The 23,476-nt window shown below is 26.1% G+C and overlaps 3 protein-coding genes and 1 long non-coding RNA gene across 6 annotated transcripts; 2 read left to right on the top strand and 2 right to left on the bottom strand.

The window, feature by feature from the left end:
- Window positions 1-367: 367 nt before the first annotated feature.
- LOC552223 (dnaJ homolog shv) lies at window positions 368-2,462 on the top strand. Its single transcript, XM_006569834.3, has 4 exons — window positions 368-506; window positions 853-1,237; window positions 1,301-1,856; window positions 1,915-2,462. Exons 1-4 carry the CDS (start codon window positions 412-414, stop codon window positions 1,977-1,979), a joined length of 1,101 nt encoding a protein of 366 aa, XP_006569897.2. The 5' UTR covers window positions 368-411; the 3' UTR covers window positions 1,980-2,462.
- Window positions 2,463-5,373: 2,911 nt separating this feature from the next.
- Window positions 5,374-11,624, bottom strand: LOC724439. Its single transcript, XM_001120296.5, has 5 exons — window positions 10,180-11,624; window positions 9,722-9,906; window positions 7,918-8,134; window positions 7,391-7,688; window positions 5,374-7,193 (listed from the first exon to the last, which is right to left on the bottom strand). Exons 2-5 carry the CDS (start codon window positions 9,806-9,808, stop codon window positions 5,678-5,680), a joined length of 2,118 nt encoding a protein of 705 aa, XP_001120296.2. The 5' UTR covers window positions 9,809-9,906; window positions 10,180-11,624; the 3' UTR covers window positions 5,374-5,677.
- Window positions 11,625-14,331: 2,707 nt separating this feature from the next.
- Window positions 14,332-21,732, top strand: LOC551021 (low-density lipoprotein receptor-related protein 6). 3 transcript variants are annotated; one of them, XM_026442243.1, is made up of 11 exons: window positions 14,332-14,419; window positions 14,865-15,067; window positions 15,483-16,508; window positions 16,586-17,516; window positions 17,634-17,918; window positions 18,230-18,510; window positions 18,654-18,905; window positions 19,138-19,993; window positions 20,135-20,370; window positions 20,445-20,957; window positions 21,285-21,732. In XM_026442243.1, exons 2-11 carry the CDS (start codon window positions 15,001-15,003, stop codon window positions 21,653-21,655), a joined length of 4,818 nt encoding a protein of 1,605 aa, XP_026298028.1. In that variant the 5' UTR covers window positions 14,332-14,419; window positions 14,865-15,000; the 3' UTR covers window positions 21,656-21,732. The 3 variants fall into 3 exon arrangements, with proteins under 3 accessions (XP_026298028.1, XP_026298027.1, XP_026298029.1); XM_026442242.1 differs by having other exon boundaries at window positions 14,341-14,571; window positions 14,853-15,067; XM_026442244.1 differs by lacking the exons at window positions 14,332-14,419; window positions 14,865-15,067 and having other exon boundaries at window positions 15,490-15,958; window positions 16,035-16,508.
- Window positions 19,868-20,615, bottom strand: LOC107964896. The gene is made up of 2 exons (XR_001704055.2): window positions 20,477-20,615; window positions 19,868-20,259 (listed from the first exon to the last, which is right to left on the bottom strand). It is a non-coding gene; the product is annotated as an uncharacterized LOC107964896 (long non-coding RNA).
- Window positions 21,733-23,476: the final 1,744 nt, after the last annotated feature.

The following is a 23,476-nucleotide window of genomic DNA, read 5'->3' as shown; positions in this document are numbered from 1 at the left end:
TTCACGAAAGTTAGAATACATATGCATTTAAATTATTAATTATAATAGATCAAATAAATATTAAATATTTTTTTAGTGTTAATTTTATAATTAAATAATTTTCTAAAACAAAATAATTTTAAAACAATTTTATGTCCCACCTGTTGCATGTTAATATTTATTTCATTTAACCAATAAAAATGAAAGTAAAATAAAACATTGAAAAAATTAAATTTATTCAAATCTTATTTGATATATGAAATTAATTTTAAAATATAAGAATTAAATTTGACCAATTACTTTTAATTGATATGAGTGAAATCTAAATATTTTCGCTAAATATGTATACGCCTGAAAAGTCGTTTATTGTCGATCAAAATCGGATAAATTGAATTCGATGCACCAATCAGGAATACCCACATCTAAGCTCCGATGTTTGTTGTAACGTCTGCTAGAATGGCAGCGATAAAATTGATTTGGTCTCTTTTCATAAATTTAATAATATGTGTGGTTCTTACTGTAGCAGGGTGCGTAAAAAAACTTTCTTTTTATTTATAAAATTTATTATTTTTATATTTGTAAAAATATTTGCCACATGATGACTTTATAACCTCTTATTTTGTTAATCATTTACAAAAGCTATTAATATGAAACGCATACAATAAATTTTTTGAAAAGCAATAAATAATAGAATTTTTAAATATTTTTATTAAATGATATTATTTTTTTTATTATTTATACGATATCTTCTCGTAATACACACGTACATACATAGACATTTGATGTCAAATAATTTCTTATAATATTTCAAATTTTAATTTCACATATTTGTAATATATAATAAATTTTAAATAAGAATTGAAATTTTTGCAGAAGAGATTTTTATGCCATTTTAGGCATATCATCAACAGCAAGCCAACATGCAATAAAAAAGGCATACAGAAAATTAGCAAAAGAATTACATCCTGATAAAAATAAAGATGATCCAAATGCATCTCAAAAATTTCAAGATCTGGGTGCAGCTTATGAAGTACTATCAGATAATGAAAAGAGAGAAATGTATGATAAATGTGGAGAAGAATGTTTAAAAAAAGATGGTATGATGAATAATGCTGATCCATTTGCAAGTTTTTTTGGTGATTTTGGCTTTCACTTTGGTGGAGAATCTCATCATCAGCAAGAAACACCTAAGGGTTCTAATATCATAATGGATTTAGTAGTCACTTTAGAGGAATTATATAGTGGAAATTTCATAGAGGTAAAATTTTTTATTTATTTAAAAGAAGTAGAATATGTAAAAAAAAAATTGTATTTCTTTTAGATAACAAGAAATAAGCCAGTTATGAAAGCTGCAAAAGGAACAAGGAAATGTAATTGTAGACAAGAATTAGTTACTCGCAATTTAGGGAATGGAAGATTTCAAATGATGCAACAATCAGTTTGTTCAGAATGTCCAAATGTTAAATTTGTTACTGAGGAACGTATATTAGAAGTTGAAGTTGAACCAGGAATGGTGGATGGCCAAGAAACTAAATTTACAGCAGAAGGTGAACCACATTTAGATGGAGAACCTGGAGATTTAATTTTAAAGATACGAACACAACCACATCCAGTTTTTGAAAGAATCGGTGATGATCTGTATACAAATATTACTATATCTATGCAAGATGCTTTAATAGGTTTTAAAATGGACATAGAACATTTGGATGGTCATAAAGTGACTATTCAAAGGGATAAAGTAACTAAACCAGGAGCTCGTATTAGAAAAAAAGGAGAAGGAATGCCTAATTATGAGAATAACAATCTTCATGGTACTTTGTATATTACATTTGATGTTGCATTCCCTGAAACGGAATTCACAGATATACAGAAAGAAGGTAAATTATTATTAAGCGTATAATTTTCCAATTGTTGATTTTTTTTTTTTTCTTTCAGAAATAAAAAATCTACTTCAACAAGACTCTGTAAACCGAATTTATAATGGAATAAGTGGAAGTTAAGAACTTTAAATGCAATACATGTACAAGGTGATACTATAAAGAGTGCATACAACTAAAATGCGTGTGTTGACTTGTGTGTATCTACACCAAGTAGTGTTTTCACTTCTTTAAAAAGTGGGTACCAACAGGTTTGGTAACCAATTACTAAGTCAGTTGAAGTGAATACATATAGCAAACACAATAACCATTGCAAGTACATGTACTTCCTTTTTTATTATAAGAGACTGGTCATATATAAATGTGTATATTATTATCAATTACTTACATAAACATCAGCAATGGTTGAGCATTTTATTTAACAAAATAAATTATTTTATGTTTAATATGCGTGGGTAATGTATGAGTGTTTTACATAAAAAAATTTTGCATTTAAAAAGTGAGACATACTCACTAATCATGATTTAATAACAACTAGCAAAATATTGTATTACAATTTTTCTATTGATATTATTTGCAATAAAATGTAAAACATCATCCAACGTCTATAACAAATAAGAATTATTCAATTATTTAACTTCCATTTCAGATTTTTATTAAAAAATTTTTTATATTAAATTACATATTACATTATATTTTACAAAGGTTTCTCTCAGTACCTTTGTGTACATTCCATTTACAAAAATTAAAATACAATTTTTTTATTAAATACTACATATATTATATTATTTTATTGAGTAATCTTAAATATCCTTTTATAAAAAGAAGATTATAGATAAATAATAATTTTTGTATCTTTATTATAATTTTAATATACATATTTATATTTTTTATTAGTTTCACTTTATATGACTGTTCCAAATATATCACCAATCCGTTATAATTATATTAAAAACTAGTGTTAAAAAATTTTAAATGAATTCATTAAAATTTTTATATCTTTGTGTTTAAACTCCGAATAAATATAAATATGATTTTGTACAATTATAAGAAAATATAACAAAAATCATGAAACATTTTTTTGATTGAATTGCAGATTATTGAAAAATATATGTAAGTATGTCAAGTAATATTATTTTTTTTAAATTTAAATAAAATTTAAAAAAAAATTGAATAAATATTGTTAATAAAATATTGTTAATAAAACTTTCAGAAATTTTTTTAAAATCACAAATAGATAAATTGCAATATATAACAATTTATATTCTTTTATAAATAAATTAAAAAAAAAAATTAATGATTCAATTCAAAGCTTGTAAATTTATAAATTATTATATCATCTTTTAAAGCAAAATCAATAAAATCAATAAAATAAAATCAATTTTATTCAACAAGTGTTGTCATCATCATAACTTGTCAAATATATAAAATTAATTATAAAAAAATTTTTAGATTTATAAAAACATTAAAAAAATTTTTATTTAAATTATCTTTAAGTTATATCTCATAATTAAAATATTAATCTTATAATGAAACATCAAATGACATACTGGACTTTTTAAGGTTTGACACGACTTTTACATGTCTTTACATCATATATAAAAACTGTGAAAAAATTCATTGTCATATTTTTAAATATTTAATTTTAAGTATATAATTAGATGTTTAAAATAAAGTTAAATAAATTTTACATTTTCAATTATTTTGCGATATAATAATAGAAATGAATATATATCCTATTGAAATAAAGAAATACTCTCTTTTCTATCTTCTGATGTACTATTACAGAATTGTTTCTTTAAATTTAATTTAAGTCGATCACAGTATATTTAACAAAAATATATTTTAAAAATATATTTAAAAATATTCGCAATTTAATCCAATATAAAAAGAAAACATTCTTGTAACTAAAAAAATTGTATTTTTAATTATATTGCACATAGATGATAATACTTACGTTTTTGATATTTATTATTACAATCGTAAATGGTTTACTAAAAAAAAAAATGTAAATATAATAATATATTTCATAAAGAAAAAGAAATAGTTTTTCAAATATAAAAATCTTTATCGTATTTTAATTTATATAAATGATGAATAAAATAATTTAAAAGACATAACCTTATATTAATAATTTCTTTACAGCATATAAAGGTTATATGTTTAATTTTTGTAAGTTTAATTTTTTTTTTTTTTAAACAGAATCATAATTTTTAATCAATCGATGTAGCACACTGTTCTTTATAAAAAGATATTAATCTATTTTTAACAAAAACTTAATTATTATAGTTTATTTAAGATATTTTAATTTGAATTTTGTAAAACTTATCGTATGAAAGATGTATAAAGCGATCTTCGTTTAATTACTTTTTTTAAATGTGTAATTTTATTGAAAAAATAATTTTTAATATTTTGGAATATACTTCTTGCTTAAAGATTTATCTTATCTTTTTTAATAAACCATTTAAAATAAAAAAAAATGGAAATTTTACAATTAAAATCTCATACTTATTTACGTACGATTATGCATTGCTAGAAAGTTATATCAAAATGCTGTATTTGCTAAAAGCAAGGAAAATAATATTTTGCATTTTCATTTATTATCACGCAATATTAATTTATGATAATGTAATTTATTAATAGAAGATTTTTGATCAATACTCGTATCTATTTTTTATAATTGTTTCATCTATCCGAAAATCAATCCGGAACCAATTCATATTCTTTTCAACAATATATGATACATATAAAATATTTTTTTTTAGCTCGTTTCGAAAAATCATTGGAAAGTTTCCTTTTAGCAATGCATAACATACATAGGATAATGAAGTAGAGACCAAGTGCATGCATACAATGCACACAATTTTAACATATTGAAAAGCGCATGAACCTCATTGTATGTATTCACATATGTACTCCTATATTGAACTTTCCATTCAAGCCGCTGATATTTTTAAACAAATGACAATATATGCATCATAGCTTGAACGGAAAGTCACATCGAAAGCGCGGCACTTAATGTGTTTAAATACTTGAACGTGTTAATATCAACACCTTTATACCAATGCTATCATGATTAAGTTTGAATTCACTATATCACTATAATATCGTTGCACCGCATCAGATACACTTATACTATATTTATTATTTATTTGTGCATTAATTACTAACGCATATTTTATATTATATGTAATGAAGAAATAATAATGATAACAACAACAATAATAATAATTATTATTATCAAGAGGTATAAAATAATTCTTAAAATAAATAACAATAATGTTAATATTGAATATTGATTCTCAATCATTTGTATTAGTATAAGAAACAAATTCTCTGAACAATGATCAGGAAATGATCGTAACAAAAAAAAAAAAATATATTATTCTTAATAAATAGATATTTTTAGAAAAAAATAAATATTTTTAAAATCTTTAAAAAGCACAGGAATGAAAATATAAATAATAATAATAATAATAATAATAACTGAATGATATTTAATATGATTTGGCATCGAACGAATTTTCACCAAAAATAAATCATGGAAAAAATAACAATAAAAATAAAAATAGTGATATTATCATTAGTTGACACTTCATTTGTTAAGCACGAAATTGCCGTGAATTATTATTACATATTTAAAGCAAGTATCTTATCACAGTGTGACTTTTTTTTGTACCAGTATACTGGCTACCGTACTAACTTGATTCAATACTACCAAAATCCTGAGTAAAGTCGTTTTTTTTTTTTTTTTTTTTTTTAAGAGAAAGTTCTTCAGAGGGAGAAAGAAAAATGATAAAAAATATCGAACAAATTGAAAGTTACGAACAATAACAATATAGCCTCATATTGAATTCATCGACACAGGCACTCTGTTTCCCATATGCGTTCAATCTGCTAACCGATCCTACCAACTTGTTAGTCTTGTTCTCGCTTCTGTACCGTATCGTGCCTTCGAATATCGCGTTACCAGGTTCCGTTTCAATCGTGATCGTATAATCTACGAGTTGACTCTGCTCATCCTCGTCTCTCCACGCTTTCGCGGCTTTAATTTCTTTCAGTTTCAAAATCGCGCATTGCACGAATTTCTTCAACATGTTATTCAACTCCGAGACCAAAAACATCGCTTTATCTCTAAGATTCTCGTCCTGCGCAGAAACGTCATAACTGTTGTGACACATACACCAATGGCTGGCAATACCCGCCATAGTGCACGTCCTATAGTCAGGAATCGGCAAGAACCAACTGATCCCGCGTGGCAAATTGTTATCTTTCGGCATTGCTCTTGAACGAGCTTTAAGACGTGATTCTTCTAGATTTTCGAGATTCATCATGTCCATCAAAGTTTCGTGCAAATCAAAGGCTGTAGTTAGGCTCCGCGTATTTCTTCGTAAATTTGTCCAAGCCATTCGATACTTTTCTCTCCACCAATGGGGCAATACGAGAAACACGAAGGGAAGACTATCCTCCATTCTACCTTGGTAAGTCTGTCGAAAGCTTCCCCATCTCATTCCATGATCGCTCATCACTATCAATGCCGTTTTATTCATCAATCGTTCGTTGTAAAGATACGTGATCAAATTGTAGTAAGATTCGTCGCCCAATTGTGGATAATTGAAAAAATCATGGGTTAAGCTAGCCTGCCAGATCATCGCGAAGTACGGATCCGCGGAGAATTGCGAAACGATTTTCTTCGCGTAAGTTAACAAATTGTCGAACGTTTTTCTGGTCCCTACGCAGAGATTCGCGTTCAACTTGTGAGTATTGCCGATATCCTTCTCGGATGCTATGCAGAATGGTCTGAGATAATAGTCGGTCGGTTGGATTCGAAAGCCTCGTTTCAAATAATTGAACGTGGTCATGGCGCAAGCGTCCTCGGCAAAAGCTGTTCGATAACCAGACGCGCTAAAATTTTTCCAAATGAAGGGGCACTCGTCAAATGTTTTGTCTTTCTTTTGCCAACACAAATCGTGCAATTCGCCAGCGGACAACCCGCTCAGAACAGGTACTAAATTCGGATAAGTGTTATCGGCCACTTTAGTGTAGCCCAATAATTCTACCGTTCCAAGGTTTTCCAACGAATGAACAGTTTTCGGCATCATTCTATGAAAATTTAATCTGGAAACCGAATCGAGGCCGATTATTAACACGCTAAGATGTTCGGTTTTCGAATTGGTAGCTCTGGCTTTCTCGCATTTTTTTTCCACTGATCGGAAACGAGGCACGAATGCGTGATAATCCTTGTATATCACTTCGTTATTGCGCGAACACTCGACCTTCACGAATTCGGTGTTTACAATCGTCGAGTTTTTGAATTTGAAACACTCGTTTCCATATCTGTAATATATCGAATGATCGGATTAATAATGAATCACGGTATTGATTGAATTTTTTATATTATTTTATTGATTGAATATTTTATATTATCTTTAAATTCGCAAACGAGATGCGATATTTGAATTTTTCAATTTGATAAAAAGAGATCTGGTAGGGATTAGAATTATAGTAGATATAGAACGATTAGTCTTACTGACGTAACAACGTTATCCTCGTTTTTCATTCGCCAGAACGGGCGCCAACAGCAATCGATCTCCTCGGAATTGTTGTAAAAATGGTTGATCGCGTCTGGATTTACGTGCAATGCAGTGTCGTTTGAATCGACCAATGGTAAATGATTTCCGTGCTCGCAGACAAGTGGTTTCTCCCTTTGAATATATTGTACGATCGCCGAATCGAAAGGATCCATATCTGGGATTCGGCAACCTTTGTTGCGGACCAGGAAACCAGAGTTGGTTATAGAAGCCAAGAAAGGTTTCAATTCTACATAATTTTCTGAAAATAAAGGAAAAAAAGCATTGATCAATCATTTGACTGTTATTCAAGTTTATCGATAATTTTTTTATTTTCAACTCGCTGTTAAGCGAAACAGGATTTTCCAATATTTCTGTTCCGTCCAATAATTTGCAAAACGCGAAATGTTCATTCAAAATATTTTGTAAATATTTGTGAACTTTTATAAAAGAATCGTTTTACTTTTTTTTTTTTTTTTTTTTTTAAATACCTTGTAAACTATCGTTGACAATGGCTCCATATCGTATCACTCGAAATTGATCCGTGTTGAACGTGTTGATCACAATTAGCGAGACAAACAAGAAGATTAGCAATCCTATCAACCATTTTCGTAACCGTAAATGACTCGTGTATATTTTATTATCGAATTCGAAGTTGAAAGTGCTGTGTTCATTATTTAGCACTCTTTTGCTACCACGAAACACAACCTGAACATAAAAATTTTTCTTTAGATATAAGATACAAGATATAATTGATATAATTTTTGTTAAATTTTTCATCCTTGCAAAATAATAATTTACGAGATAATAATAATTTAAATCGCTTCATTATCTTAACGAGTTCATTATTTTATCATCGTTTTAGATAATTAATTGATCAAATATAATTTATGTACATATTCCGCCCATAGAATTTGTACAGATATAGCTTTATCATGCGAATACTATAGTTGAAAATAGTATGTACATAATGTATATTTACTTTAAATGTTTCTTCAAAAGATTAAAAAAATTGAACAAGAAGGATAGGAAAAAATTTAATGAAATATCTGTGTTTGAAATTACAAAATCTAATCTAATGATTTATAAAATATATATATTTCACGTGAGAAAAAAGAATAGAAAGATAATAATGTTATTTTCGTTTCCCCTATAAAATGAAAAGATAAGGCGCCAATATAATATTTAAATATTATATATTAAAATATGTGAAAATAATTGTCATATATTTTTATTTATTTATTTATTTATTTATTAACGATCTCGCAATTTTAAGAATCGTCAAAATAAATCGAATAAATAAATTATACGACTGAAGATAACTAAAGAAAAAGAATACGATCAACATATTAAATAACTTAACAATTTCGAATTATATAGCTATTGGATATCGAGGATTTTAAATTAATTTTCATTCTGATTAAAAGATCGATTTTTTTTTTTTGATTTTCTTCAATCAAATTTCGATGGAATTTTGTGGAAAAAAAAATGCTCGTTCGTTCACAAAAAAATGTATTCTCTGATTGTTTATCTATCCTCAATATTGCCAATTATTTGATACATTTTTACAAATTGTGTTCTAAAGATAGGAAATAAACACGACCGATAAACCTGTGAAATTGATAAGTTAGCGACTATTCGCAAATATTGTTATACGAACAATATTCTCGAAAATAGTGACAGTTATAAAAAGTTTGCGAATCGCTCGAAATAATTTAGAATATTCGACTCGATTTCTTTTTGGACGTATCACTGTATCCAATAACCAATGATAGATATCAAGATTCGCGAACAATATTTGCAAAATTTGTACAATTATCACTTTTTATCCACAATTTATTTCCTTAATTTCTTAGTACGTTAGTTGCGTTTGCGTAAAAATCGAGATTTTTGGATAAAACAATCTGCGAAAAATTTTACGTTCTTTTACGTTCTAATTTATTTGAATTGTGATTAATTATAAACAGTTTGATTTCGTTTCGCTTTCGGGATAAAATAACTTCGATTATCGATTTATTTATTTAAATAAATTTCGTTTTGTTTGCGAAAAGATCGCCCGGTATTTATATTTATATATAGAATGCGAAGGAAACAACGTCGACGAAATGTTTAATGTTCTGTGTGTTGACGAGCAAAAACTCGCAAGCGAAAGAAAAATACGGACAGATGTGCGGCGAATTGCTTAGAGGAAATTTGATTCCCTTGTCTCGCGAAAGCCAGCTAGCTAGAAGGTGCCCTTCGTTTCATAATAGAAGAAAGAAAGAAAAGGATAGAAACGGCATCTCGACGACTTACCTCGTCTTGGGATTGATCGCACATACCAGGAGAACCTTTTTCGTTTATCGAATGATCAAAAGATACTGCGAGAATGAGTGTATGCATTATCCGATATAAAATTTTATCGCAAATTGTATTTTCGATCGTTATCGTTCCTTCGTCGTGATATGTATGGAAATTTACAATAAGCTCTTCTTCTCGAACTATAATATGTAAATATACTTATATACTTTTATACATTATGTAAATATAATGTAATCGTTATTGAATATTTTTTTATTATTAGTAATTAGAAATAATTCATGAGGTGAAAATAAAAGAAAAAAAAAAAAGATGAAAAGAAAAGAGAGGGATTAATAGAGTAGTTTTAATTATTGATGATACGTTAATTTATTGCAACGTTATTGAAAAATTGAAATCTCTCGTTATATATATATATATATTATATAAATTATAAAAATAATTATTTGGCTTACCGATCGATTTTTTTGACACCTTCACTTCCTACACTTTCACCATCAACCTTTATCGAAATGATCCCAAGTCCAGGCATGTTTGATTAAAATTGCACACAGGATTCTTGATATATTCACTGTTCTATCAATTTTCCTCCTGCGTCATCCCATCAATCAGGATCATTTGTAACGATAATATTTAACTTTCAGGTGTGGTCTTGTGATCGATAAATTGATAAAAATATTTTTTTCCTCAATTCAATCAATTTAATTGTTTGGAAATGATATTACGAGTTTGCATGACCTAGATTCTTTTAAAATGGATTAAAATAAAAAAATGTGTATATCGATATATTTTAGGCTGATCGAGTTCCGACACACTTCGTTATTATTATTATCATTATTGTTGTATATATAAAAATCGAAAATTTTCAGTTCCATAACTTTTTTTTTTTTTTTTTTTTATTAATCAATCGTGATTGGCCCGTATCAGAGACGTTTTCGAGACATTTTTACATCGGCCGAAAATCACTTTGTATCCCCACACTTTTCAAATATATTCTCGGTTAAAAAAAAAAACAAAAATTAAAAACGTGTACATACGAAGCGCGTTAACAGTGTTGTAATAGTTGTGCAACGCTCCGTTGACTTTATATGAAGTTGATGATAATTCGTATGTGTGTCGGCATAATTCGAGTCGATCTTTCAATTTGGCATAGTTTAACGGATCACTAAACGCCTTGATTCGACCGTCGTCCAACATCAGGAAGATTTCAATTTTGCGCACTTGAACGTAACGAAACTGACGTTTCGATGCATTTTAAATGGAATGGGTGGCGGTTGATTGTCGAGTCAAATTTCTTGTCACTTTCGCTTACCACCCTTTATCCCCTCCATCTCTCCACCGTTTTTTTTTTTTTTTTTTTTTTTTCCCCAAAAGAATCAGATTCGAATCAGCATCGTTCTCGTCCAATTTTCCTGCCACTGGCGAAACACCCTTCCGTTCAATCCCTGCACGAGAACCGATCAAATCCACCGAACCGCATGGACGACATTTACGAAAAATATAGGAGGAATCGTATTCACCAACACTATCACCATTTGTCACGTTATCGCATTTGTTCAATCTTCATCTTCGTGCATATATATATATATATATGTGCGTGTGTGTGTGTATATATATATATATATATATATGTGTACAAGTTGCCCGATGACAATTTTATATAATTGGCCGAATGAAACTTGGCGTGGAATCTGAAACACGGGACGGGAGGACGGGAAACTGGGAAGTTTGAACCGAGTGGGAAAAATCGCAGTTCGGATAGGAGAGATCGTACAATTTTGTTTTCCTCGTGTTCTCCACGTGGCCACGTGGAGAGACCGGTTAGTTAGGTGTAATTCCCGGAAGACGATCGAGGCAGTGACGAGGCGTTGCCACGGCTAGGATTCTAGCGGAATGCATAGGGCTGGCCGCGACCGGTGTGAGGAAACGAGAGGAGGAGAGACGAAAATCTGGTCGATAGAAACGGCAGCGCGCGCGCGCGCCCACGCGTTGCCGTCTCTTGCATTCGGTTGATATGTCGCCAGAGTTACAACAGCCGTTTCCGTCTCACTCTGGTCCACCGGTCATCGTTGATCGAATCGAGTGTTGTCCGCTCTCTCCGTAATTGGATGAAAATCCTTCCCGATTCCTAGAAAAATATTCGAAATAATATGTTTGCCGTATCTCGATCTCGTTAGTTCGTCTTCATCGTTTCATTTAGATTTCTCATTGATTCAATTTATATTTCGTTTTATATTCCGATTTAATATTGCTTTCGCTCTGCTTTTAATATTGATTTATTTATTTGTTCGTTTATTTGTATTTTTACGAATTTTTACGATAAAACTTTTGATATATAAAAAAATAATAATAATAAGTAAAGCAAATAATCTTATATAAGATATTCAAATAAAAAAAAAAACATAAGCACTCGTAATTAATGATAGATTAACACTTGATTTGCTTTCAATGAAGATTGATTGAATATGTATCTGTATATATTATCAATTTTCGAATTAAAAAAAATAATATTATAAATCATTCGGTTTATACAGATCAAATATCTCAAGTATACAATGAGATGCTTTTCAACATTTTTACATATCTATATACATATCTATATACATGTATTTTATATATAACGGAAAAAAAGATTTTATCTACACAACATGACATAAGATCTTTCAACAAAATTATGATTTTTTGTTGATTAGTTTTATATTTAACTATTTAAATTTTATTACACAACTTTTCATTGATTGTATAATTTATTAATTATCATCAATTTTGTAAACTAAATTGCAATTCATATAAGATTTAAGCAATATCATTGTAAAATAAATATGTATAATTTTTTAATCGTTTTAAAAAAATCTGTGTTCATTTCATATGGAAAATGGATATATGCACATCTTCTCAATTAATAAATTTTAACAATTAATAAATGATAAAAAATTGAACTTTAAAATAATATATTTCAATATTATATATATATATATGTATACGTATATAATGATATTGTTTATAAAGTAAAAATAGTTTTACTTTATACAAAACAAAAATAACAAAATAAAATAATAATCATGAAATATATAATAATAATAATAAAAACAATAATCATAAAATATATAATATAAATAAGTAAAATATAACTAAGGTTATATAAAATTTTAAAAAATTTCCTATAAGAGAAGAATTTTTTTTTCTCTTCTTCAGAAGAATATAATTTTGTTCCCGATTTTTTTTTATTAAATTTTTATTAAATTTTTTTCATTATATTTCAGCTTCCAAAATATCAATTCTTATTTTAAACATTTTTCTTTTTATAATCATCGTTTGCATTTGAAAATAGTATGACTTCTTCATATTATTTTTTATTTCATTTATATTGTATTTGTTATAAATTATCATATATTTATTTATTTTTAATTTTCTAGTAATTTTTTATAAAAAAAAAATGTTAATTAATATGTATAATATGAAATTTTAATAAAATGGATTTATGCGCGATGTGGTAAATTTTTTGTCCAAAATAAATAAAAATTTTTAAATATATCATTTTTAATAATTGAGTTCAAAATAAATCTGGAGGATTGCCATCTCCAAATCTAGGATTGCCATAATAAAATATAGATGGCGTATAAAAAATTTTGATTTTTTTAAAGTTGGTATTTTAGAATTTTTATGTAATATAAAAATCTGTTTATTTACTTATCTTGAATTTGACTATAGATAAATAGAATAATCATGTAACGTTTTTATGATCTAAATTTTTGAACTGTAAAATCCATTATCATTTTCATATCACTTTCATCGTTATCAACAGAATATATAATTGTAGCGGCTGGATTTATTTTGATACAATTTTAATTTTTTGACAAAAATTTTTTGCATTGAATAGTAATTATTTGTCAAATACATGAATATATATTTCTTGATTTAATTTTTATTAATACTTTAAAAACTATTTTATCGTGGCTGTTTTATTTATAAACAGAGGACGCTGAAATCAATGTCAAACTTCTAAGTCGGTATGGCAGTTAGTTTAAGCGAAAATAAGATGATTGGTCTACTTTTGTATCTAATGTGATTTAACTAAAAAAAAAAAAAAAAAGAAAAAGAAATATATACCTAAATTACAGGCATTAATATAAAATAAACTTATATAAGATAAATAATTTAAAAATATTGATAAAATAATTTAAAAATTATTAGATAAAAATATTTTGATTTTTATATATTAGTTTTAATAATTTTTTTTTTTTTTTTCATTTTTATTTAGAAACTTATAAATAATTACTTTTTAAATGCAATAAAATAATAAAATTTTATCCTGTAATTTCCTAAATAAATTATAAATTTTATTTCTTAAAATTTATTTACATATTCTTTGTTTGAAATTAACATTATAACGTATATATATATATATAAGATATTAAATGTTACTTGTGTACCAATTTAGATAAGAAAATGAAATTTTATTTATACATTTTACACGCAATAGGATTAATTAATATAAGATCATTTCAGTTTTCTATTATGTTAAATTGTAACTATGTTATAAGTATATTTTATAAATATATATGAAAACAAATAAATAAGAATGAAGAATTAAATTCAGTTTGATCGACAAGTCTGGACTCCCGCCATTTTCTCGAAGTCTTGCTTCAATTTACATACTTGACTGAAGGATCAGCCCTGAATCTCTTATAACAGGTCTGGATCTGATTAACTTTTTTGTTTTGAGTTCAAAATCTCGAGATATAGAAACTTACAAATTTGTTAAATACTAATTCGTTTGTTTCCCTACTGCTTCATGCTTGGACACGTATATTTATTGTTTATAATATCGATACATACAAAACGTAGTAAGTATTTAAAATTAAAATTAATATTAAAAGTTAAAATTTAAATTATTTGTTATTTTATTTAGAAATTAAACGTTGAATTAAAAAAAATTATTTGATAAAATTTGATATTTAAATATAAATCATCTTAATGTAAAATAAAATTATTTTTTGTAAGTTATTTTTAAAATAAAGATAATATATTAATATTAAGATAATATATTAGTTCAATTAACTTATTGTTTGAAATTGCAATATATTTCAAATAAAATTTGCTCAAGTTATATTGTGGTATTTTTGAGTCCGATCCTTAGAAACGATACAACATAGTCAAAACAGTCAAATGGCTGCTGAGGAGCTCGGGATTCTATGGCTCAACGAAGTAGGCAAGTAGGAGAAGGAGCCGCATGCGGCTCGCGAGTCGCCAGTTGATCTTCTCTGCCTTACAGAATGGATATAATCAGTTTAATAATTATCCTAACTGCATGTTTTTTCAAACTTGTCCTTTTCTCTAATGGTAAGCAATGTTTATTGTTTTATTTTTATATGATTTTATAATAGAGGTTATATTACGGTTTATCTTCAATTAAAATATTACATGTAAATGTAATGTAATATAATAATTTCCTGATTGTAGTCTATTTTATTATAAATAATAATAAATACTTAAATATAAAAAAAAATAATAGAAAATAAATAAATAAATAATAGAAAGAAGTTAATTTTAAATCTTAAAAAATTATAAAATTAAGTGATTGATTAATTAATAATTTTATTTCTGGTATTAGTAAAACTTTATTTTTCATTTAATTGATTTTTATGTTGTAAAATAATTTTAAATCTTATTTTTTTACTTTTTATTTTATAATTTATAATTTTATAATAACTATATAAATCTTTTTAATTTTAATAATATGAATTGTTATTTTTAGGAACACCAACTCTTCTCTTTGTCACACAAAAAGATATTAGAATGGCTAATGCTTCTCGTACTAACAAAGTAACTACTGTCATAAAAGATCTCTCAGAAGGTGCAGCATTAGATTTTTATTTTGAGCATGAATTAGTATGTTGGTCAGATAGTGGTTTAGAAATAATTCAATGTATTCGAACAAATGGTACTCATACTGGTGAAAAAACAATTGTAGTAAATTCTAGTTTAATTTCTCCTGATGGTTTAGCTTGTGATTGGTATACAGGAAAATTATATTGGACAGATGGAGAAAAAAATAGAATAGAAGTAACTAGCATTGATGGACGTCATAGAAAAGTTCTTTTTTGGACAGATATTTATCAACCAAGAGCTATTGCTCTTGTTCCAATGAAAAGTATATTATTTTGGACTGATTGGGGTGATGTACCTAAAATAGAAAGAGCTGCAATGAATGGAGATCCATCGACAAGAGAAGTAATCATTTCTGATGATATATTTTGGCCAAATGGTTTAACTGTAGATTATGAAAATGAATTGGTTTATTGGGTAGATGGAAGACTTAAATTTATCGCAGTGATGGATTATTATGGAAAAAACAGAAGAAAAGTTATAGAACAAGGATTAGATTATCCTTTTGCAGTAACATTTTTTGATCATAGATTATATTGGACTGATTGGAAAACATGGTGTGTACATTCATATGATGTTCGTCAAAACCAAGCACATCCTAGAGAATTATTACATGGGGAATATATACCTGGTGATATAGAAGTATGGGATGTTAAAAGACAACCATATGGTAGTCATCCTTGTGAAAAAAATAATGGAAATTGTTCACATTTGTGTCTTCTTAGTATGACAGAACCTGGATATAGTTGTGCATGTCCTACTGGTGTGAAATTAGTGGATAATTTGACTTGTGCAGAAGGACCAGAAGAATTGTTATTAATAGTTCAAAGAAATGAAATTTGTCGAATTTCTTTAGATTCTCCAGATTATACCAACTTTGTGTTACCATTAACAGGTATTCTTCAATATTTTATGTATCAATTGTGTTTTTTAAAAAAATTTATACATATTATAATTTTTTAATAAAATTAGGAATTAAACATGCAATAGCAATTGATTTTGATCCTGTGCAAGAAATGCTTTATTGGACAGATGAAGAAGCTCGTGCAATTCGTAGAGCTTCTCTCGATGGTTCTAATCAAGAAAATATTATAACAACAGAAGTAAAGAATCCTGATGGAATAGCTGTTGATTGGTTGGCACGGAATCTTTATTGGACTGATACAGGAACAGATCGAATTGAAGTAGCTAGATTAAATGGTACAAGTAGGAAAGTATTAATAAATGAAGATTTAATTGAACCTAGAGCAATTGCTTTAGCTCCAGAATTAGGATGGATGTTTTGGACAGATTGGAATGAAAAACGTCCAAAAATAGAACGAAGTAATCTTGATGGAACAGAACGTATTCTTTTAATAAATAAAGATATTGTTTGGCCAAATGGAATTGCTTTAGATCTTGCAAGGTGGAAAATTTATTGGTGTGATGCAAAAACAGATAAAATTGAAGTATGTAATATGGATGGTACAAATAGAAGAGAAGTAATCACAGACAATCTACCACATCTTTTTGGATTAAGTTTATTAGGAGATTATTTATATTGGACTGATTGGCAAAGACGAAGTGTGGATAGAGCACATAAACTTACAGGTGGTGAAAGAGAAGTTATAGTTGATCAAGTTCCAAATGTTATGGGTTTAAAAGCAGTGCATTTAGGAAAAGTTAATGGTACAAATCCTTGTGTAAAAAGCAATGGAGGTTGTAGTCATCTATGTTTAAACAGACCAGGGAATAAATATGTGTGTGCATGTCAAATTGGATATGAATTAACTAAAGATAAAAAGACTTGTGTTGTCCCAGATGCATTTATGTTATTTGCAAGGAAAGAAAACATTGGGAGAATTAGCATTGAAAATGCAAATAATGATAATATTATTCCATTAACTGGTGTTAAAGATGCAAGGTAAAGTTTACATTTATAAATAAAAAATTATATTAAAATCTATTATTGAAAATATATATTTATTTTTTACATAAAAATTATGTTAAAATATTTATTGATATATTTTATTTTTATTAGCGCCTTAGATTTTAACATAGTAGACAATCGTATTTATTGGACAGATGTTAAATTGAAAACAATTACAAGAGCTTTTATAAATGGATCTGATATAGAAAGAGTTGTTGATCTTGGTTTAGAAACACCTGAAGGTTTAGCAATAGATTGGATTGCTCATAATTTATATTGGAGTGATACAGGAACTCGAAGAATAGAAATGGTTCGATTAGAAGGTTGTAGCAGAAAAGTTCTTATTTGGAATAATATTATTGAACCAAGATGTTTAGCTCTTGATCCTAGTAAAGGGTAATTATATTGATTGATTTTTAATTAGTAATAATTATAGTAATAATATATTTATATTATTTAATAATATATTTATTATAATTAGTAATAATATATTTTTTAATTAGTAATAATATATAAATATATTTTTTTAATTAGTAAAATTAAAAATATTCTTATAATAAATCATTAGTAATTAATTTAATTATTTATTTAAAAAAAAATATTTATGTACAGTTAGAAATTAGAATATATAAAATAACATGATAAAAAATATAAAATATTTATAAAATATTTCTTATATAATTTTTAATATTTTAACAATTTTCCAGCCATATGTATTGGACAGAATGGGGAAATTCTGGAAATATAGAAAGATCATATTTGGATGGTACACATCGTGAAATAATACTTTCCAATATTGGTAGAGCAAATGGTCTAACAATTGATCATTCAGCACGAAAATTATATTGGGCAGATTTATATACTCCAGCTGTTGATAGTTTTGATTTACGTACAAGAAAAAGATATGCAATTATAACGGAAAATATTGTGTATCCATTTAGTATTACTCAATATCAAGATTATATTTATTGGACAGATTGGAATACAGGTAAATGAAAGTAAAATATTGATTAATAAAATAATCATTTTATCATGTATAAATAAATTTAGATTTTAAATTAAATATCTATTTTTCTAAATATATAAATATTTTAAACAAATTTTAAATAAATAATATCATATAATCAATAGGTGATATAGAGAAAGCTAATAAGACTAATGGAGCAAATAGAGAGAAGATACATAATAAATTAGAATCTGTGACAGATTTGTTAGTCTTTCATGCTTCTAGACAAGCAGGATGGAATCCTTGTGCATCAAAAAATGGAAGTTGTTCTCATCTTTGTATTGCTTTACCAGGAGAAAATGAAAGCATATCTAATTCTTTCAAATGTGAATGTCCTACTCATTATAATTTAGCAGAGGATAATAAAACATGTATTGGTTAGTATAAATTTTAATTATAATTCTAATAATATTTAATTATATATTTTAAATATTTTTAATGTTCAAAATTAAATATAATATAAATCATTATATTTAATAAAAATAAATATAAATATAAATTATTATATTATTTAAAAAATTAATTTTTATTTTTTAAGAATAAAATTTTAAAAATAAAAAATATACATTTATTTATTATTATTATAATAATTGTATATATTTATTACAGCACCGAAAAGCTTTATGATGTATAGTTTGCGTAACGCAATATTTCGCTTTCTACCTGATACAAATGATTGCCCAGATGTGGTTCTACGAATACAAGGTTTAAAACATGTACGATCTATAGAATTTGATCCCATAACTCAACATATTTATTGGATAGATGGACGTACTTTATCTATTAGAAAAACTTTGGAAAATAAGACCCATTCCAGTATAATGATTTCTGGAAATTCAGGACATCCAGTGGATCTTGCCTTAGATTCACTAGGAAGATTATTATTCTGGTCATGTGCTATAAATGATGCAATTAATGTTACAAAACTTGACAATGCTTCTGCTTTAGGTGTTGTTGTTAAAGGTGATGGAGAGAAACCAAGAAATATCGCTATACATTCAGAAAAAAGATTCCTTTTTTGGACAGATATAGGAAGAAAAATGAGAATTATGCGCAGTAAAATGGATGGAAAAGAAAGAATTGTAATAGCAACAGATCTTGAACAACCAACAAGCATTGCAGTAGATCCAATCTCAAATATTGTATACTGGGCACATGGCAATCAAATAGAATATGCAGATTTTGATGGAAATAATAGAAGAATTTTAATTTCTCCCGTTGGACAAGGATCAACTATTTATTTATCAGTTTTTCTTGATTTTATTTATTGGTTTGATAAAGAAACATCTAGTTTAGAACGTATTAATAAATCTGGAAATGGAAGAAAAACAATCATGAATAAAGTGCTCACAGATTTAATTACAATAAATACTCCACAAGATGATATAATGAAAACACATATTTGTAGTCCTTTTCGAGATTATGGAGGATGTTCACATTTTTGTATAGGAACTATTTCTTCTAGGTATGTCTTTTAATATATAAAAGTTATTAAATAAAATATAAAATCAAAAAGTTACAAAAATGAAGAAAACTAATAAAAATTGAATATAGTCACTGTGCATTTTTTCATTAGAAAAATTCATTATAAAAATATTATTTTTAGATGTTCTTGTCCAAAATCTTTGGTTTTATCCGAAGATGAAAAAACTTGTAGAGCTGCGCCAGCTTGTGGAACAGATCATTTTACTTGTGCTGCACCTAGTTCTGCAGTAACAAAAGATTGTATACCTGCAACATGGAAATGTGATGGTCAAACTGACTGTCCTGATGGAAGTGATGAATTAGGTTGTCCAACTTGTAATCGTGAACAATTTAAATGTCAAAGTGGTCATTGCATTGGTAAAAAGTTAAATAATTATTTCGATTATAAATTAAAAAGAATGAAATTATAAAATATTATCAAATTTTTGTAGATATGTCCTGGGTGTGTGATGGAACAACTCACTGTCATGATGGTCTAGATGAAGCACATTGTTGTCGTCCAGATCAATTTCAATGCATTGGTAATGGTGTTTGTATTTCTGGTTCTGCTCTTTGTGATGGTTGGGAGGATTGTGCTGATGGAAGTGATGAACTTGCATCTGCATGTACACCAGCAAATAATCCCAGACAAGAGAATAATTCATTAGAATCTGGAAAAATTACTTATGTTATTATTGTACCTATTGGATTGATTGCAACAATCGCTGCAATTGCTTTTGGATTTTATTATTGTAGAAGAAAATTTATAAATAACGAAGAATTGCCTGATATTTTACATGATTCGGCTGGAGATCCATTATCACCAAAACCTGCAAGATTAGCAAAACCAATGTTTGCACAAAAAAATTGTAGAAAAGATTTGAAAATAGGAATGGAAACTGTAAGAATGTCAATGTTAAATGGAAGTAGTATTGGATCAAGTTATGATCGCAGTCATATTACTGGTAAGATTTTAATTTGTTTTATTTATTGAAAAATAAAATTATTAATAAATAAATAATTTCATGAATAATTTTTTACAAAAATTTTGTTTAAAAATATATAAATATTGTAGTTTTTTTACAAAAATATATAATACATATAATATAAATAATCATTAAAAATTTAATATAGAAAATTAATTTTATAACGTTCACGTGTAAACTTTTAAATATTGATTTTTGAATTAGAAAATTAAAATACATTTTTTATATTAAAATATATTAAAATAATATAAATATAAAAGTAAAATAAAAAATATTTTTAGATTGTAATAAATATTCTAATTTAAGGTGCATCAAGTTCAACTCGAGGGAGTTCTACAGGTTATCCTCAAGAGACATTAAATCCTCCTCCAAGTCCTGCCACAACAGCCAATTCTACAAGGTGCTCAAGTAGTAATGCATCTAGGTATAAACCTTATAGATATTATAAAAGTATAAATCAACCACCACCTCCAACTCCTTGTAGTACAGATGTTTGCGATGAGTCAGATAGCAATTATCCAGCAAGATATCGATATGAAAGTGAACCTTATCCTCCACCCCCTACTCCAAGATCTGTTTACCAAAGCGATGCTGGAATTAGTTGCCCTCCTTCTCCTAGTTCACGATCTTCTACATATTTTAGTCCACTTCCACCACCTCCTTCTCCTGTACCTTAAATTTATATTAGAAATTATTTATATTCTATTTTTTAAAAAATGACATTTTTAGTAGGTTTTTAAAAATTTTTTAGAAAATGAAAATTTATTTTATTAAAATGTTTATATGTTATAAGTAAAAAACAAAAAAAATTATTTTTAAAATATTCAAAATTGAAAAAAATAAATAATGAATATTTCTTATTTATTTATATTAACTGAGATAATATAAATGAACAATTTTATTATAATTAAATATAATTAAATTTCATAAATTAAATCTTATTTAATATTTCCTTTTGAAAATTTTCAAAAGGAAAGAATTCTTTAGTAAAGAAATTTAAATTCAGTTAAAATTTTTTATTTAAAGATGATTTAAATTTATTTTTTATTATTGAATTATACTTGAAGTCATACTTGAGTTTTTGCAACATTAATACATTTTTTTAAAAGTATTATTTACATTTAAATAAATCTTTTTATTATTATTATTATCTCTGTAAAAAATGTATACCATTGTGCCTCTTAACTTTATAATGTAAGAGATTTAATCATAAAATATTGTAAATATTGTAATAATTGTAATGTATAAAAGTTGTATATGATTTTTAGTTTTTGAGATATAGGTTGTTTTAGGAAGATTCTTCTTTTATATTATTATTTTTACATTTGTAATTAATATTGTTTTGTTTTTTAAAAAAATATATATATATATATATATATATATAATGTAATGTATAAAAAGTAAATTACGAAAATTTCACATTTACAACAAGACATATCAAATTCTGTATTACAAAATCTAAATAGATAGAAAAATTGAAAATTATTTCTAAGAAAAATCAAAAAAGTAATGAATATTATAATTAAATAATCTAAGTATATTTAAAATGTATTTGTAAAAAAAAATATTTTTTTTTTGTTATTATGAATATGAAACATACTTATTGCATTTATTTTTTTTAATAATCAATCAGAATATAAAAATCAATAAGTTACAATTTTTAAATACTTTTATAAAGTAATGCTGTTCCTGCAGTGTATAATCAGACTGTGCCATACAACATTTAGAATATTTAGTAAATGAAATTCAAAATTATTGTATATATATGTACAATGTATAATGTGTGAAAATAATTTTTACCTCGCACTGCCATTATACAAGCCTTGAATACATTCTATTAAATTATTATTCTTATTTGGCATTAAAGACTGAAATAATTCTATATTTTTTTTATATTTACAATAAAACATGTATTATTTTATATATGTAGTATAAATGTATAAAAAAATAAAACTTTTGTTACATATTTTATATGACACTTATTATTTTATATACAAAATAATTTTAAAATGCATTCTAGTATAATTAAACAATATATATTATTAATTGTTAGATTTATTTTTAATTAATTACCTGTAATTTTTCCGTAATTATTTATTTTTTTTATTTAAGTACAAAAATATAAGTGTAATTTAATATATATATATACATATTATAATAAATATATAATATATATATATAATAAATATATATATACATATATATATATTTATTAAAATTTATTTACTGTATTTACACACGCAATATTTGTGTACAATCGAAAAACGTAAAAATATTAATAAAAACATAAAATAGAATATTATATACTAATTTATATAATTATTATATACTAATTTACTATACAAACGCATTATTTACATTAGTCCTTTTTTATTCTATTTTACAGATTTTACAAACTAATGCGCGCTATAAATATAAATGATTCTTAATATCATTTTTCTTTTTAAATATACAAATATACAAATATTATGTTTAAATTTCTTGAATAATGTAATATA

The sequence above is a fragment of the Apis mellifera genome, linkage group LG8, assembly GCF_003254395.2.
Source record: "Apis mellifera strain DH4 linkage group LG8, Amel_HAv3.1, whole genome shotgun sequence".
Classification (NCBI taxonomy): domain Eukaryota; kingdom Metazoa; phylum Arthropoda; class Insecta; order Hymenoptera; family Apidae; genus Apis; species Apis mellifera.
The sequence above is the reverse complement of the archived record's forward strand: the minus strand, read 5'-3'. Positions and strand labels throughout refer to the sequence as shown.